An 18,441-nucleotide genomic window follows, 5' to 3' on the forward strand; every position below is an offset into this window, starting at 1 on the left:
TTGTGGGACAGTGTCGATAACTGTGGACAAAGGTGTCACTCCTTGTGGAACAGTGTCACGTGATCTGATACGCTAAGTAATCGAGAATCAACTCATTTCTTTCCAGTGGAAGTTTGAGTAACTATTCATGCACAATTTACGTATCGAAAGTCTTTGGTACTTTTGCAACGGCCAAAAGATCGTTAAGGTGTCGATAATTGTAGCCGCCGCTCTAGTTTTTATCGATTCAACCCTCCTCCATACAACCAATTTACTCAAATTGAAGAAATTTTACTCTATACCAGATAACATTTGGTCCCTCTTGAAAACATTTGAGTAAATTTTACTCAGGCAAATTTCCTGGGTACCTAAGCTCGCTTTTATTGATTCAACCTCGTCCATCAACTACCTCAACTTTTATTGATTTGACCAGCTCTGAATGAACTCACTCAGTGATGAATTTCAGTGCTCTAGTAAACCAGTTTTTACTCGCACATAAAGGGGTTTGTATTCGCCTAAAAGAGTCACAATCTCTTACAGTATCTTGTAAAAAAAAAAAAAATTCCTAATCAAACAATATTTTGCTGTCAAAATAATTATAAATTTACAGCAATTTATTAAAAAAAAAACAATATTCTACTACAAGTGCATTCACAAGCTATATGTGGTTTAAATCTCATTTGTGTGCAAAATCTGTGCACCAGCAGCACGTGCAGCTGATGAAGTTTGTCCAGCGGCGAACATACACGATGTGGGCGTGGCTTAAGACACCTGCCGTCGCCTACCTGCCGACAGGCGGAAAGAACGTAAGATGTCGTCAGGACACCGAGAGCAGCAGTCGATGCGCTTTGGAACCCGATAGCCTCCACCTTCGGCATTCCGCCGAGAGGAGGAGGAGGAGGAGGAGGAGGGAGAGGAGGAGAGAAAGTACCGAAGGGGGAACTTGAGAAGCAGGTTCACCTGACGAGCAGAGAGCAGAAACACAACTCTGCTCCGCTTTGAAACAAAGAGCGCGACGGACAGGAACGGAGCTGTGACCACGACACGGGCTCCTTGCCTGAGTGCGTGCGTACGCGCGCGCTGTGCGCCAAACAAAAGACTGCACAGCATCTATTAGCTTTATTTTAACTTTCGCTATGAAGGGGTGTCGGATTCCCGAAGCCTATAAAGGAACTCGGAGCACCTTGTCTGGCAGACAGATAGCCTCCAGTTGCTTCACCTGTAGCTACACGCTCAAGTGAAGTGCCAATGTGAGAGGAGTTGGTTGAGTTCATGGCCCGGGCACAGCGCTTTTTAACACCATGCCCAGATCCATAACACAGTGGATGATTAAAGTGCTACTCAGTTTCACCATCGTTTATTTGCGACTCGGGTGAGTTCCGCCTTTATATAGTGATCTGACGCCGCAAATATGCCAATGTCATGCCATTTGGTTGTTTATTATGGCGCACAAATACGACTATATATGTCGTGCCTGAATATGATATGATGTTTGCTTTATGGCTGAAATGGCCTCCAGGTTGTTTATGTGACTTGAACAACAGTTGAACACCTGTAACCGGTATTAGTGCATTTCTGAACTGCTTTCCATAGTTCCCAGAAGCATGTTTAGGCCAGATGTTACGTGATCATCTGTACATTCATATTCATATTCTCTCTCTCTCTCTCTCTCTCTCTCTCTCTCTCTCTCTCTCCTCGTTAATAACGGCACAGCTCGAGCTGTATTTCCACATTCCGCACTCACACTCTGTGCGTGTTGCAATCACCTCACCTGTAGTGTCCAAGAATGTGACTGTAGGGCACTGAGTCGCTTAATAAAACAGTCATAACAGCAAGGAAACTGCACACGTTTGCGTTTTCTTTTCCCTTCTTTCTTTGCTTCTTCTTCTTCTTCTTCTTCTTCTTCTTCTTCTTTCCTTACAGAGGTTACAAGTACGTACCTGTTATTAGTTGAGGTATGCCATAATGACATCCTACTTAAAATACTCTGCTCTACACCATATGCAGTACTTTGCATAAGTTTTAGGCACCCTACATTCGTTTGCACAGTAATGAAACCATTAAATAAAAATCTATAACAAAAAAAAACATATATATGGTGCCTGAGGTGTTTGCACAGTACTATATATTATCTGTAAATGCGTCATTATTACTAATGTAGTTACCCATCCCTGAAGTGAATAAAGACCTTTTTTTTTAAATGCATGTATGCATATCTTCTGCATTAGTACGTGCGTGGAAAATATCCAACATTCATTCCATAAATCCATAAACAAGCATAAATAAATGTTGGGTTACACAGAAAAAAAAGTTTTTGCATGCCATTAAAGAAAGGAGGATATTAAGTAACAGACTGCTTTTCAGATAACATTGAGATCAAGGCTGTCTGGAATTACCTGCAGAAACATAAGCAAGTGAGACAGTCAAAGTGTACAAAAGAGCTATGGCAAGATCTCCAAGATGCTTGAAATAACTTACCAGCCGATTTCCTTATAAAACGACACCACGGTGGGTGTACCTGAGAGAACTGGTGCATTTGTAAAAGGCAAAGGGTGGTGACAATGAACACTGACTGAATTTAGTTTTTACTAATCATTGCTGAATGATATATAGAAATGATTCATTTAGTTATGTTAAAAAGCATCATTGCTTCATGGATTTTCATTGCATGTGCCTGTGCCTTTTTGTCCAGGACAGTAAACAACACACTTACAGTAGGAATCTTCGTAAAAGTCTTAGGCACATGCAAAGAAATGCTGTGGAGCAAAGATGTCTTCAAAAATAATGAAAATAAATGTTTCTGCATTAAAAAGAATATCACAAAAAGCAATAAACAGTAATAAATGAAACAAAGTCAGTATTTGGTGTGGTTACCATTTTACCGAGTGTCTTGCAGATCCACGTACGGTCCTTCTGTAGACTTTGACTGTCACGCTTGCTTTTTTATTTTGCAGTAAAACCCAGCAGTCTTCATTATATTTTCTGAGTGAAAAGAAGTCTCTTATGTACTATGCTGATTTCTTTACTGGCATCCAAACTTTTTTTTTTTTCCTGTAACATTTAATTTTGTGCTGGAAAACTAATGTTTGGGAATCTAACGAAGCCATAAAGAAGCCATTAAATAAAAAATATAACAATGTTTGTTAAAAAAATATATTGCCTGAGGCTTTTGCACAGTACTATATATTATCTCTAAATGCGTCATTATTACTAATGTAGTTACCCATATGTACCTCATCCCTGAAGTGAATAAAGACCTGTATGATGTCCAGTGTTTTAGCAGGTAAGTTATTTGCAGAGATGAGCAGAGCAAATCCTATCAGATGTCTCCAATTTATCAGGCCAAACCTGTTTGCTTCCCTCAGGCCTTCAGCAGTTATAAAGAACCCACCTTGACTGTAGCACTCCACTGCGATACAAGACAGCAGGTGATGACAGACAGGCTTTCACTTGCTTGTGTAGACAGATAACTTCATTCAGCCTGGAAGTAACAGTAGACTATAGTCTGTCTCAGCTCCCATCCTGGAGACCCCCTACCATTTAATTTGTTTTTCTACCCTTAACATTTAGTAAATCAGTTTGTTATCAAGATCTTTATGCCGGGATCAGACTACATGCATTCCACCTGATTCTGACATGATTTTGCTGTACCTGCCAAGTTTCCAGCGTCGGGCCTGAATATGTATATCATTTTGTAGTGTAACATAACTAAAGAACGGTGATGTGGCATCTGGGACGCCCCATGACACCCTGTTGAAAAGTCTAACATGTTAGAATATTTATTTATTTTTATTTTCTCACCTAATAACCCCTGTAGCCATTATTGACAATTTCTTGACTTTCCTCCCTGACCACATGCAAGGACGTGAAGAATGATCGGTTGGGGTTGACAAAACTTAAAGTGTTGTCAATCTCCTGACCAAGCCATGACAAGAAGTTATGGCACTGTTATTGCCTAATCTGACATAGTGACCATCAAGATATTGCGTATATATTTAAATTCTAGACTAATGATAGGGTGGCACAGTGGTGTAGTGGTTAGCACTGTCGCCTCACAGCAAGAAGGTCCTGGGTTCGAGCCCAGCGGCCGACGAGGGCCTTTCTATGTAGAGTTTGCATGTTCTCCCCGTGTCTGCGTGGGCTTCCTTCGGGTGCTCTGATTTCTCCCACAGTCCAAAGACATGCAGGTTAGGTTAACTGGTGGCTTTAAATTGACCGTAGGTGTGAGTGTGAATGGTAGATTGTCTCTGTGTGTGTCCCTGCGATGACCTGGCGACTTGTCCAGGGTGTATCCCGCCTCTCACCCATAGTCAGCTGGGATAGGCTCCAGCTTGCCTGCGACCCTGTACAGGATAAGCGGCTACAGATAATGGATGGATGGACGGATGGATGGATGGTAGACCTGAGAATCCATTGATGAGGTTGAGGTGAGATAGGGGCATTGGGCATACTTGTTGAAGATGCATGAGAATAATCAGAAGTGAAGCTGGTGTCCAGGGCAGGCATCCACGATTTATTGTAACTAGACTCAGGGTTGCCCCTTTTGTCAAATGCAAAGTGGGCGGACAGCCGCGCATCTACCCAATGGGGAGGGAGAGAGAGAGACAGAGAGAGAAAGAAAGAAAGAGAGAGAGGCTTTTCCCCTACCATCCGAAAATCCTTAAAACCATCATCGTTCCAGTTTGGCAACCACATGGTAACAGCCTCGCCCGCGGAGACATGACACACTCGCTCTGCGCGCTCGCTGCTGCTGCTGCTGCTGTTGCGCCGCGTAAAAAGCTCGCGTTGTTCCACGAAGCAGCTCCAAACTGAGGACGGACAGCTTAACGCTCCACTCAAAGGATACACGGAGATCGCATTTCTTTCAGTCGATCTGCAAGCGGCACTTCGCTCAATGTCACCATGATCGTGTTCTCGTCGCGCACTGTGCTGCTGTCAGTCTACTACCCTCAGATCTTCCTCATCCTCACCAGCGGCAGCTACCTGTAAGTGCGAGCATCAGAGCACAACTGCTGATTTACACCAGAGAAACTCTGCTTCACCACAGCGGCTCTGTCTTACTACATGTTCCTTTCAAAGTAGGAGACTTACTGCAACTTGTGTTCCACTCTCTCACTTAAACCTCGCAGCATCAGTGTAAAGGACTCTGGCGTGTTGGTTCAAAATGAATAAAGCATTCTGTAGGTTTGTGTATCTGGTAATCAGGCTCCATTAAAGAAGCCTAGATTTCCAGCAAGTCTCTGATGCCTGTTCGAATAAACAAGTCGACTTATCTGTAATTATTAACTTATAGCCTATAAAACGTCTGAACATATAAGTCTATGTAATTTTGTCACTCATTTCTGCAAGGCACTGCTGTAAAGTTGATACGTGATCCGAAAAAGAACAGATCTCTTTTGGCCACTGAGTGGCAGAAATGTTCAGGGAGATTGAGAGGCCAAGGGCTGCTTGGGTTTCGCACAGGTGCTTTACCTTATTTCATTTTACCTTTCTGCAAGGAGGAAATGTGGGTATACCCTAGTGGGACACTTAAGGATTTGCCTCACCTGAGACAGAGAGGCAGAGAAAAGCAGAGAAAGACACTGTTTTATATATATATATATATATATATATATATATATATATATATATATATATATATATATATATATATGCAGTCACCTGGTGGTTTCTGGTTGTTCCTCAAATCGCCTTGGGAAAATGTCAAACTGAACTAAATCTGAATGCCGGATACCCCAAATCCGAGGTTAAAATAGATGTGGCTTTTGGTCCCAGTGGCCTAGTATAGCCTCGGTCTACACATGACCAAACGACATGTCATTGTTTGTTTTTGCAATTCAAACCTTTTTTATACAACATATAGTAAATTCTGCTTTAAAAATTTGATTCATTAGAATAAAAAGTCTTCAGGTTGTGGTCCACAATTACATAATAATAATAATAATAATAATAATAATAATAATAATAATAATAATAATAGCAACAATAACAACAGCAGCAGCGTAAAAAGCAATAAAACCAACAATATTAATAATAGAGTAATAATATAATTGTATAACAATATTACATTATTAGCATTGTTATACAATTCTATTATCACTCTATTATTAATATTGTTGGTTTTATTGCTTTTTATGCTGATGTTGTTGTTGCTGCTGCTATTATTATTATTATTACAATAATATTGTGCATTTTTTTTAAACTACAGAAATCACCTTCATGTCAGTACAAGCTTTATATTATTTATGTACCAGGCCTACCGTGGTACTCATGTATTAACATAAAACGAATAAAGCTATAATCATCAACAGATTGACAAATTCAGTTTAATCAGATGGAAACTATTTTTTCTTCCAGCTCCCTTTGTGCAAAAGCAAATTGTAGGAACTGAGAGAGCTTGTGAGGTTGTGATCAGAGAGTTTCCCGTAAGCATCTGGTGCCAGCCAGTTCATATTGGTAGTTTTGAGGTTGTTTTAGTCAGATTTGTTTTAAGTGGACACTGAACTGCATGATATCTTAAGCCAAGCACAAAGAGACCATTTATTTTCTCTTGTTTAAATGTAGAGTGCATTTACTTGTCTGCAGGAATATTTATTTATCATTTACCAGAAAGTCCTGCTCATGTTGAAATCTTTCTCATGGTACATGTTAGATTTATTTCGCTATATTTTCCATCGACCACAATTCCATCAACCACAATTCCATCAACCAGTGCATGGTTTATATGTAATGGTTCCCCAATTAAATTAATGTTTTTACATTCTGTTTATAGAACTACCAGAAAAGTGTGTGCGCTTTCGAATAAAAACTCCTCGATCTTTTGCTCTTTTACTTTTGCCTTGAAGCCCGTGAACCTATTAATCCTTTCAGTACTGCTGAGCCTGTACAAACTTAGCTTCATGAAGCGTTGTCTAACTTCCACCTTCACCAGTCTGTGAAAACCACCATAACTGAATGGCAAGGGTGGTGAGCTGTACACTGTGTACACACACACACACACACACACACACACACACACACACACACACACACACACACACACACACACACGGGATTCCTGAAAGCCTCACCACCAGACCATGACACGATCAACAAACAGTGTTAACTACATGCAATGGCAAGGTGACATCACCACAGACCTACCAGCCAGTGATTGTCTCTAGCCCCCGCTTTATTCCTCTTCCTCGTCATAACCTGGCCTGAGGTAGGAAGTTTATATTCAGCTTGTTAAACCAAAATCACCACTAAGCAGACATGTCAGTCAGAGCATTATACTGGTTGGAAAGCTGGCATGCCATTATATATAGCCTTTAGTGGACACCAAATAAACAATAAGACGGAATGGTTCACTAGTACAAAGTGAAGCTTGTTCCAAAATTATGATGATTTCATTTCTGCATAATTTAAAAAAGCATATTTACAAATGAGGTTGAAAAGGGATTATAGCTATATTGGAGTCGCAGTGTTGCAGAGTGCTTTCTGCAGTTTGAAAAAAACATATGCAGTGTTTCACTTTCTGAAAAAGATTTTTGCACTCTTCCAAAAGTAAAAGAACTTCAGTGAACATTTTTTACCAATTTAAGTAAAGTTGCACATAAGTAGAAGTGATTAATTACTTGATAGCTCACAGGCATAGACTCAAGGAGTATATGCCCAGTAATGTATAAATCTATACAGTATATTGATCAAAGGAAGGTGACTTATTTTCTCGCAAGGTGTCTTAAAAATGTACTTCGCAACTTTTGACCCTTCATGTTTGTCTCACTTGCTTTGCTCATTAGGAGTCTGCATTTTCTGAAAGCTAGTCTGACAACCGTATAATGATGTATAACTGTCAAAATTTGAAAAGTTAAAAAGTTAAAGTTTCCAGGAGTTACCTGATATCATATCAGAACCAATGCCTGTAGTAGTGTGTGTGTGTGTACTAGTATGAGAATTTCATTCAATTTCTCCTGTTCATGTTTTTCAGTGACAGGAATCATCATGCTAAAGTATGATGCTTACAGAAATGTGGTTCAGAAAGTCACATTTGTTGTGCAGGGTAGGTCTAGAAAATATGTTATTTGGTCCTAAAATATTAAAGAAGGAAAACATTTTTTGCAGCCAGGAAAGCAGGGTAAAATATAGCGTGTTTTATTTTATTTTTAGTTAGTCAGTGGCCATAAATACATATTTTTTATTAGTTGTTATTTTTATTATTTATTTTTTATTAGTGTTATTTTGGCCTGTCTTTGTCCCTGAAGTTAATATTCACTACAGGCAGTCACAACTTTAAACAGAATATACAATTCTATCCATAAAACATTTTTGAAGGGAAGTGCTTGGTTTGGCGGATGGCTTGGGGCAGGAGTAAGTGTCCACTGACTCATTCATGATGTGGACCACACTAGACAGATCATAACACCATAACAGCTGTAGTTCTTTCTTTTATGCAATTTGTGTAATTTCCTGCCTAATATACGTCTTCGGGTTCTACTGCTACAACACCTTAAAAATTTCCTGAAGCGTTTCAGTTGTACATATACGTTACCTGCTTCCATTTGCAGTCCGAAACACATGGATTTGATTCTCTGCAGAGACGAGAGATGTATCCCAATCTTGGAGCGAAGGACACGTTTGTTGGTTCCTCATCTCCGTCTTCATTGCACATGTGGTTTTGCATTTAAGAATAATTCTTAAGCCTTTGTGGACATGGAAATGCAACTAAAGTAGACTCAAGCCAACCATATCCAATTTCCAATGAACATTCCCTCCCTTTTTTCCCTCCACTTTCATGTGTTTTGAAAGGGAATCCATAAGTTGTAAGTGCCCTACCCCCACCCTCTCTGCTCATTTTTTTTTCTTTTTGCTGACACACAGCTTGCATGCTGTAGCCTGCCCTGTTTGTGGTGGAGTCCTCAGTGGTCGACGTCATACTTCAAAGCTGGCATGTGCTTCCATGGGTTTTATGGCCCTTGTGTCTGATATGTTTAAAAGACATATATCTGCATGGGTTAGATGGTTGTAAACAAAAGGGCTAGGTTGTTTAACACTGCTTTTTCATAAGCACAAACTATGCCCAAAATACCCAATGCCTATTTGGGAATGATTGTCAGGACTGAATCAACAGAAGAACAGAGCACTGAGTGTTGCACTGATTTCTGAATATGCCACTTGAGAATTGTATAAAACAATCAAATGGACCACTTTGTTGAATTTTTCAGGCATCTTACTATAAACTAGTCATCCTTATTGGTTATATTAGCTGCTGTTGAAATGCAGTTTGATAAAATGCTTACTGTTTATTGTCTTTATTGCTAAAAAGAGAAGAATATATGAAATTATATATTAACCATCGACATAATGTTTGAAATGACAACAAATTTAGATCAACGGTACCTTTAAGCATCTACAAACGGTGTGTGAATCTCCCATGAACTTTTATTTGTGTCATACCATCTCTGTTTTGTAAACACTGTGAGATCCCAAATTAAAAGGAATAACATGTATGGTGACTTCAGGGTCAAGATGTGAACCACTTCTAAATTTGAGAAGCAGAAATTACAAATTGTGTCGTTGCCTGCGGCATGCCTGGTGTTGGTTAAGCCTGGAAACAATTCCAGCTATGTTACCTAACAATTAGTGTACCATCCCAACTTACTTTATCAGGGACTCGTGCCAAACCATTGTGGACAGACCTCATCCACAAGCAAATAAACAAAATATCATTTTCTACTCTGACCATTCCGATATACATTGTCAAGTGTTTGTCCTTCTAAAATATATAGTGTAATCTATTTTTTTTCAGGATATTGTGATAAGTTTATAAGTGAAGATTTAGATAAACAAAGTGGACTAAAACACTTTAAAATGCTTTGCTGATACAGGACCTGGGTAACACGATAAATATTAAAATTCAGTCTGTATTTGTGAGCTGCAAACGCAACGATGTGCTTATGCTGCAAGAGGGAAAAATACGGTTATAAAACAGCAACAGGTGGTATATAGTTTCAAATGTGGTTCTTGTGATGAGAGTTATATAGGTTACACCTGTAGACACTTGCATGAGCATATTGAAGAGCATCTTAAAGCATTGGTAAACACTATAAGATGGCACACGGTATTGCACCTAAAGACATTAACAAGAACGTTGTTGCCTTAAGAAAATGTCAGAGTAAATTCGACTGCTTATTGTACAAAATGCTCTACATTAGCGAAAGAAGACCAACTGTCAATGTGTAATCGGACTCCCAACAGGCCAAACCTTTTGTCTAGCATTATGCCAATCTATTTTTATATGTTTTGACATTGACTTAGCTTATGAATACTCGCTTGATAATGGTGTCTGAGCGGTACTTAAACGTCGTGCTTTTTTCCTTAATTTTTAGTACACATTGTGATGAGTAGCTATAAATAAACCCTGTTCTTGCATTATGCATCTACTGTCCCTTTACTAATGTCTGATAAATTGCTATAAAACATAGACTAGTTCATGGTTTCTTTTGAAACAGCAAGATATTGAATTAAATATCCATCCATCCATCCATCCATCCATCCATAATTGCTTATCCTGTGCAGGGTCGTGGGCAAGCTGGAGCCTATCCCAGCTGACTATGGGCAAGAGACAGGGTACACCCTGGACAAGTTGCTAGATCATCACAGGGCTGACGCAGAGACAAGCAACAATTCACACTCACTTTCACACCTCCGGTCAATTTAGAGCCACCAGTTAGCCTAACCTGCATGTCTGTGGACCGTAGGGGAAACCGGAGCACCCGGAGGAAACCCACACAGACACGGGGAGAACATGCAAACTCCACACAGAAAGGCCCCTGTCAGCCACTGGGCTCGAACCCAGGACCTTCTTGCTGTGAGGCGACAGTGCTAACCACTACACCACCGTGCCGCCTTGAATTAAATAATTACAGTAAAATATTTAGCATTTCATGTTGTTTAATGGAGCCCTGTGATGATCTGGTGACTTGTCCAGGGTGTACCCTGCCTCTTGCCCACAGTCAGCTGGGATAGGCTCCAGCTTGCCTGCGACCCTGTACAGGATAAGCTGCTACAGTTAATGGATGGATGGATGTTGTTTAATGGTCTGTATGGGACAAACATGAATTGTGTTTCATCAGTGTAACATTTTGCAAAATGTACACCTTTATTTTTGAAGTAGTACATCCATATTAATATTCTACATGCACCATACATATCAGTTTGCTTCTCTACCCTAATTAACAGTGTCTGTGCTTCTCTTTCCCCTTTAAGGGCCCTTTCTTCTGTGGTGGCCCTGGGTGCCAACATCATCTGCAACAAGATTCCAGGCCTGGCTCCTCGCCAGCGGGCCATCTGCCAAAGTCGTCCTGACGCCATCATTGTAATAGGCGAGGGGGCTCAGCTGGGCATCAATGAGTGTCAGTACCAGTTCCGCTATGGCCGTTGGAATTGCTCGGCCCTGGGAGAGCGTACTGTCTTTGGCCAGGAACTCCGAGTAGGTCAGTCTGTGCTAAGGGCTCTTTTTGGTACATTCTGAGAAAGAAACTGATCAGTTGAAGATCTCACGTGAAGTAACTGAGAAGAATCTTTGATGCTTGTATAAAGCATTCTTTGCAGCTTGACTGATATATTGTTACTGATAATAATGGATTTTTAGCAATTCATTTTAAGCCTTCTCTTTTTTAACAACTATGTTTTGTGCACATTTGGTCAATGTTATATTTGAGGGTTATGTCCTGTTAAAGAGTCATGGAAACTCATTGATCTTCATTAGGATGGGAAACATTTGCAAGTTTTACATGCATTACACAATGCTATCAAAGCAGTTGAAGGCTTACTGGAGTTGTTTTAACTTGTAAGAGAAACCCAGTTAACTTTACCTTCTTACAAAACCACATTTTATAAATTGACTGATATAGTACCGCGTTTTATACAACCACTGCACTTCCAAACACACAACCACAGGTCTAATCACTTATATTACTTTAGTGAATTTTTATTACCTCTACAACATTTGTCAATTAAATGAAAGAATAGACATGACAGATATATCTGCGTCTGTGCAAGGGCTCGGCATTTATGAGTTTAGGACAGAAAACCTCCAACAGAATCCTGTTACATTGTGAGGCATTAGAGGCAGGATCCTTATGAAAAAAGGTAGGCAGCAGGTAGCAGGGATATTGCACATGAGGCATTTATAGAGTACGATGCAATGCACATGGGGTCGGCCAGTAAATTTAAATCTTTAAGTAAGTTGACAACCCAACAAACATTTACAATGCTTTTCATTCTGGAGTGACGTTTCAGCGAAGGCCATAGAGAAGTATGCCTTTTAATATTTCTCTCCTTTTAAGAATGCTTTGTTGACATTAAAATATGTTGAGATTGAAAGTTGAGACCCTTTGCATTGTTAACTATCTAAATATCTTGCTTTATTTTTGTTATTTTTGCACAAAGGCACTTTTTTTTAACAGTCGTTTCCCCCCTAAAATGTATGAACATGGTTAATCTGCGGGTGTACTTAAAGTTAAAAAAATAGAACACATGATTTGTTATTTTTATATTACCTATCTAATCAGAATTAAAAGTATTTCTAATCGCTGTATATAAATCTTTGTAGTTTTGTAATATGCTTTAAAAATAAATTACGACAAATGACTAGCAATAGACGTAATAACAAACATGGGCCAAAAATCATGGGCCAAAAAATTACATATGAGTTAAATGTGGAAATGTAATAATTAATCAGGACAATATTGTTATCATAGACATTTCAAACTAGTGTCACTTATCAAAATGGCATGCAGAGCTGTTGCTCCAGTTGAGGAATATGTTAATTGCAATTGTAATATAACTGCCGGGCTCATAGCTATAATTTCAGCCATATTTGTGTTTTTTGAGCTTTGATTCAAGGTCTAATATTTATTTATTATGACCAGAAGTCCTTTTTTTTTTGCCTAAGGTTAAAAACTAGCAGTTGCTTGGACATATTTTAATGTCACATGCAAAACACTAGAAACTATGTGCCATAATGTGGACAGATGGACCCAAGTGCAGGTTTTTAATTAAAATCCGTTTAGCAGACAAACAAAAGGGCAGGCAGTACTCAGAAACACGAGGCAGGCTAATGGTCAAGCAATCAGATTAACTGGATAAATTAGAAGCAGGTTATGGTCAAACACTAATCAAAACTGGTTCCTTTCAAGGTCTCTTCCTCATGTCATCTCAGGGAATATTTGTTTGCCACCATTGCTTCTGGCTTGGTCATTAAGGATAAATCTTTAAAAATGTCATTTATATCTGGAACTTACTTATTTTTGTGAAGCTGTTTTGTGAAAACGTCCTTTGTTAACAGCGCTGTACAAATAGAATTGAATTGACTCAAAAAAACAGGCAAATAACAAATCATGGACTCATCACAGACTCAATGCTGGAATGAGACTTCGCAAAGCAACACTGAGAGTTGGGGTTATTTAAAGGGAGTAGTGTGATAGTAAATGGGCGAGTTCTGTTAGTAATCAGGTGACCGCAAAGCAGGATCAGAGCTGGACTGGAGGTCCGGCTTCAGTTAAAAACCACGCAACAGCACAGGCCAACATGAAGTGATCCTTTTTAAATACAATATTGTGATAGTATAGTAAACCATCCATCCATTGTCTGTAACTGCTTAGCCTGTGCAGGGTCGCGGGCAAGCTGGAGCCTATCCCAGCTGACTATGAGCGACAGGCAGGGTACACCCTGGACAAGTCACCAGGTCATCTCAGGGCTGACACGTAGAGACAAACAACCATTCACACCTACGGTCAATTTAGAGCCACCAATTAGCCTAACCTGCATGTCTTTGGACTGTGGGAGAAACCGGAGCACCTGCAAGAAACCCAGGCAGACATGGAAAGAACATGCAAACTCCACATAGAAAGGCCCTCATTGGCCACTGGGCTCAAACCCAGAACCTTCTTGCTGTGAGGCGACAGTGCTAACCGCTACACCACCGTGCCACCGTATAGTAAACTGTTACATCCATCCATCCATTATCTGTAGCCGCTTATCCTGTTCTACAGGGTCGCGGGCGAGCTGGAACTTATCCCAGCTGACTATGGGTGAGAGGCGGGATACACCCTGGACAAGTCACCAGGTTATCGCAGGGCTGACACAGAGACAAACAACCATTCACACTCACATTCACACCTACGATCAATTTAAAGCCACCAATTAACCTAACCTGCATGTCTTTGGACTGTGGGGGAAATCAGAGCAGACACGGGGAGAACGTGCAAACTCCACACAGAAAGGCCCTCACCGGCTGCTGGGCTCGAACCCAGGACCTTCTTGCTGTGAGTCGACAGTGCTAACCACTACACTACCATGCCGCCCTAAACCGTTACAAATAAAATAAAATGTTAAGCATCATGATATCAAAATGTAATCTCAGTACATTCATTATAAGAGATAATCTGTACACATGGTCAACAGAGTTTTCACTATTAAGCTCTTTAATACTCGTTGGACTTTATTTTCACTACTGTAAAAAAAAAGAAAGAGAGAATGTTTTATTAGTGGCTTGAGAGAAATTCAAATGTTGGACTTTGACTGTTCCACAGTCAAGCGTGTCCAAAAAACACAGTTTTTATCTACTGAGTTTTTGTGCCTCTTGACCATATGAATAATTTTATAGTTGAGGTAAAGTTGTTTGTGTAATGGCTTCAGTGGGCTTTTTTAATTTTTTTTTTTACATTTACTATTCTGTTGACTTGGGTATGATAGATCCAAGTTGTTACTTTGACAATAATTGAAAATATCCTTCTCGAAACATGCTTCAATTGAGAGTTATTTTCAATAAAAGAGTTCCTCCTCATTCCAGTTACCTTATTTTTATTATATACCATAAGTGTTTCTATTCCTCTCCAATCATTTTCCGTGAATGGAGAGTGTTGCAACTTAAAGAGTTAAAGGTCATATAACCACAAAGCTGATTTGCTCTGTGCTTGGCCAGACTCAGTCAGCTTGGTCAATCTCTGGCCGTTTTATTTTGGCTTTCCAGTGCGGCACACATTAATAGCTGGGTTATTGGATATTACTCAGCCCCCAGAGATTTCATTCAAGGAAAGATTCTGTTTCAGAAAATGGTCAGGTAATCTGATCCTCATTTCAGTATTACCCGGGAAATATAAATATCTGCGGAAGGAAAATGGTGGCTAAGAGTCTCTATATCCTACTGTTGAAAGCCATAACTGATACCAAAAAAAAAAAAGAGGAAAATGAAAAATCTATAGAAAGCAAAAGTTTATAGTCTGTTTTTAGAAAAGTAGTTGTGCTTTAACTTCACAGCAGGTAGCCAAACAACTTCAAATGAAAAGGGAAAATTCACTTTTGGAAGTAAGTGTAAAATAAATTTCAATCAAGTCAATAAATCTTCCCCCTCTGTATGTTGCAAGTGTCATTGCATACTGTAGCTATGAAAAAGATTGCGTCATCTTGTGTTTTAAATGGGACTAAAACAAAGGCTTTTCCAATCTCCACTACACAATAAAGGTGTCGAAAGAGAAAAAAAATACTCAAACTCCTTTGCATTTACCATTCTGTCATCCTGGTGATTCAGTGTGGCCATGTGAATGGAGTTTGTCACTGAGCTCAGAGAAAAATTGCTTCAGTACAAACTTGTACCACCCATACTCATTTCACCACAAGGCCAGTGAAAGAGCAGGTGGATGAGCCTTTCAACCTTAAACACTTTTGGAATTTGATCAAGCACAGATATTATGCTTATTGAAAGCAAAAGAGGTTGCCAGTGGATTTTTCCCCCCCCTTTGCATACTCAGATACTCAGAATTGTGTATAGTCTCAGAATCTGGAGCTGTAATATGGGCAGTGTGCTGCCATGTCCTCATAATCTGTGCAAATTTGGCTTGTGAAATCAGTCAGATCAAACAAAACTCTATGCACAAACTGGGCACAGTATTCAGAGTTGGTCACTTAAGTCATTGGCCTAAGTTCAAACATTATCTCAGTATGTATAAGTAAATTTCTCTGTGTTCAAAGTCACTATACACAGCTGCTGTATACGCTGAATTTTAGGGAAGCCCGTTCAACTCATCTCATCTCATCTCATCTCATCTCATCTCATCTCATCTCATCTCATCTCATCTCATCTCATCTCATCTCATTATCTCTAGCCGCTTTATCCTTCTACAGGGTCGCAGGCAAGCTGGAGCCTATCCCAGCTGACTACGGGCGAAAGGCGGGGTACACCCTGGACAAGTCGCCAGGTCATCACAGGGCTGACACATAGACACAGACAACCATTCACACTCACATTCACACCTACGGTCAATTTAGAGTCACCAGTTAACCTAACCTGCATGTCTTTGGACTGTGGGGGAAACCGGAGCACCCAGAGGAAACCCACGCGGACACGGGGAGAACATGCAAACTCCGCACAGAAAGGCCCTCGCCGGCCACGGGGCTCGAACTCGGACCTTCTTGCTGTGAGGCGACAGCGCTAACCACTACACCACCGTGCCGCACGGGAAGCCCGTTCAGATTATTAAAATTAGCTGTGGGTTGTTCACACCCCTGAAGTTACATTACATTACAGGCATTTAGCAGACACTCTTATCCGGAGCAATGTACAACATACCCAGAGCAGCCTGGGGAGTAGTTGGGAGTTAGGTACCTTGCTCAAGGGCACTTCAGCCAGTCCTGCTGGTCCAGGGAATCAAACCACAACCTTTTGGTCCCAAAGCTGCTTCTCTAACCATTAGGCCATGGCTTCCAGCATTCCAGTGTCCAGCATGGCTGCCATGCTTATAATTCACTATTTTGAGTTGTTGATGATAAAAGTAATGCAGTGTTTATGCTAATTTGATAGGCTCTCCTATAAAGAAAATCTGACTTTGGTTTGATGGATAAGCAAAACAAGCACTTGTCTGCTCTGATAACTCATGTTAAAGTAAGTGTTTCTTTCATCTTCAGTTACTGCTCGATCCTGGTTTGGGTTGTGGTGGATCCAGGGAACACTGGGCATGAGGTGGGGATACAATTTGCCCGTATACACGCACAAAATAATAGTGTCATATTTATGTATTTAATATTGCCCTTAAAATGGCATTACATTGTTTTTTGAGTGCATTCACAGCCCAAACCATACATTTCACCATGACATAGTGTGGTTACATCAAACTGTTAAACAGTGGCGCTGGACTGTTCCCTTTCAGTAAAGTTCAGTGACTGAATCAAATATAACTGACATACACCTTTGTTTTAAACAAACTCCCACCTGTGCACAACTCCCATGCTACTGTCCGAGTAGTGTGTACATCTGTAGTTACATCTGAGGTCTGAATACTGATGTTTGCAATTATGGTATTAACTCCTCACTATTCAACTCCATAACTCAAATCTAGGGAAAAACAAAACAAAAAACAGTAGCTTGAAATTGGAAAATGGAAAATCCTAAAAATTATTATTATACCAAAATACACAACCACATGCTTAATGAAACTTTTGCAAAGAGCATGTGTCAATCACAGGGTATAAGTATGTATTATGAGGTCCTATGGAGTCCATAATATGAAGAAATAGATCATTAAGGAGATGGAACAGCCAGGGGATAGTAGTTATTCTTCATATGAATCCCCCAGTGCACAATGGCTGGGCTTACATGGAGCCTAATATTCCAATTATAATCAGTTTAAAAGCCAAAAAAAAAAAAAAAGCTTCATGGAAAGCCCTCAATCAGAATAAAAAGACCCAAACTGATTCAAATTTCAGTCGATTTCAAGGGGGTAGTTTAAACCTTTTCATGAACTGATCAAAAGAAAATATTAGTCATGTAAACGCTTGAGTGGAATGCCTTCTGCCCCTGTAAACTTCTGTGCATGTTCAATACGCCTTTGTGCAGAAATGATGTCTGGGCGCTTTGTTTATAGTCTCACGGTAAGAGTGTGTATGACATCAAACACTGCTTCTGAAAGTATTGGACAACTGTGTTAAGATCTCCCTTGTCTGTTGTTGCAAGGCAAATGTTTATGTTCAATTAAAAAAAATACTCTAAAAAAAACCAAAACAATAATTGTGCCAAGATAAATTTTCTAGAAATTTAGAAAAGGCAGCAAAAGAATAGCTTTGTACAGGACGCATTTCAAATCAAATTATCCTGTACTTGGCTTCTCCTATTCAACACTTCTATGAGGAGACAGTTTATTTCCAAATGTTGCTTAAATAAACTAGATAAAAGAAACATGATAAGATTTGCTAAACTACACACCATGTCCATCTTTTCAGAGCAGAGTAAGTCAGCTGTGTGGGATTGTGCACATGTCAGAAATTCTATGCCGATTGTGTGATTGGAACGTATAAACACGCACACACCTATCCGGCAGCATATTGCTCTGAAACGTGTATATATCATTCGGCATTAATGATGCCTTCCCAGATGTACAAGCTGCCCATGTCATGTGCACTAATGCACCCTTATACCATCACAGA

At 39.9% G+C, this 18,441-nt stretch overlaps 1 protein-coding gene across 4 annotated transcripts in view; it reads left to right on the forward strand.

Moving 5' to 3' along the window:
• The first annotated feature begins 788 nt into the window (after positions 1–788).
• The window catches only part of wnt7bb (wingless-type MMTV integration site family, member 7Bb), a 30,919-nt gene continuing 13,266 nt past the window's right edge, over positions 789–18,441 (forward strand). Inside the window, exons 1-3 of one of the 4 annotated variants that reach the window (XM_060914569.1) lie at positions 789–1,351; positions 11,227–11,453; positions 16,927–16,981. In XM_060914569.1, the coding sequence (XP_060770552.1) occupies positions 1,281–1,351; positions 11,227–11,453; positions 16,927–16,981 (353 nt within the window). In that variant the 5' untranslated portion in view covers positions 789–1,280. Of the gene's footprint in view, positions 1,352–4,596; positions 4,965–11,226; positions 11,454–16,926; positions 16,982–18,441 lie in introns of those variants that run through there. The other 3 variants (XM_060914568.1, XM_060914571.1, XM_060914570.1) reach the window with 3 other exon arrangements.

The sequence above is a fragment of the Neoarius graeffei genome, chromosome 2 (assembly GCF_027579695.1).
Source record: "Neoarius graeffei isolate fNeoGra1 chromosome 2, fNeoGra1.pri, whole genome shotgun sequence".
In the NCBI taxonomy this organism is placed as follows: Eukaryota; Metazoa; Chordata; class Actinopteri; order Siluriformes; family Ariidae; genus Neoarius; species Neoarius graeffei.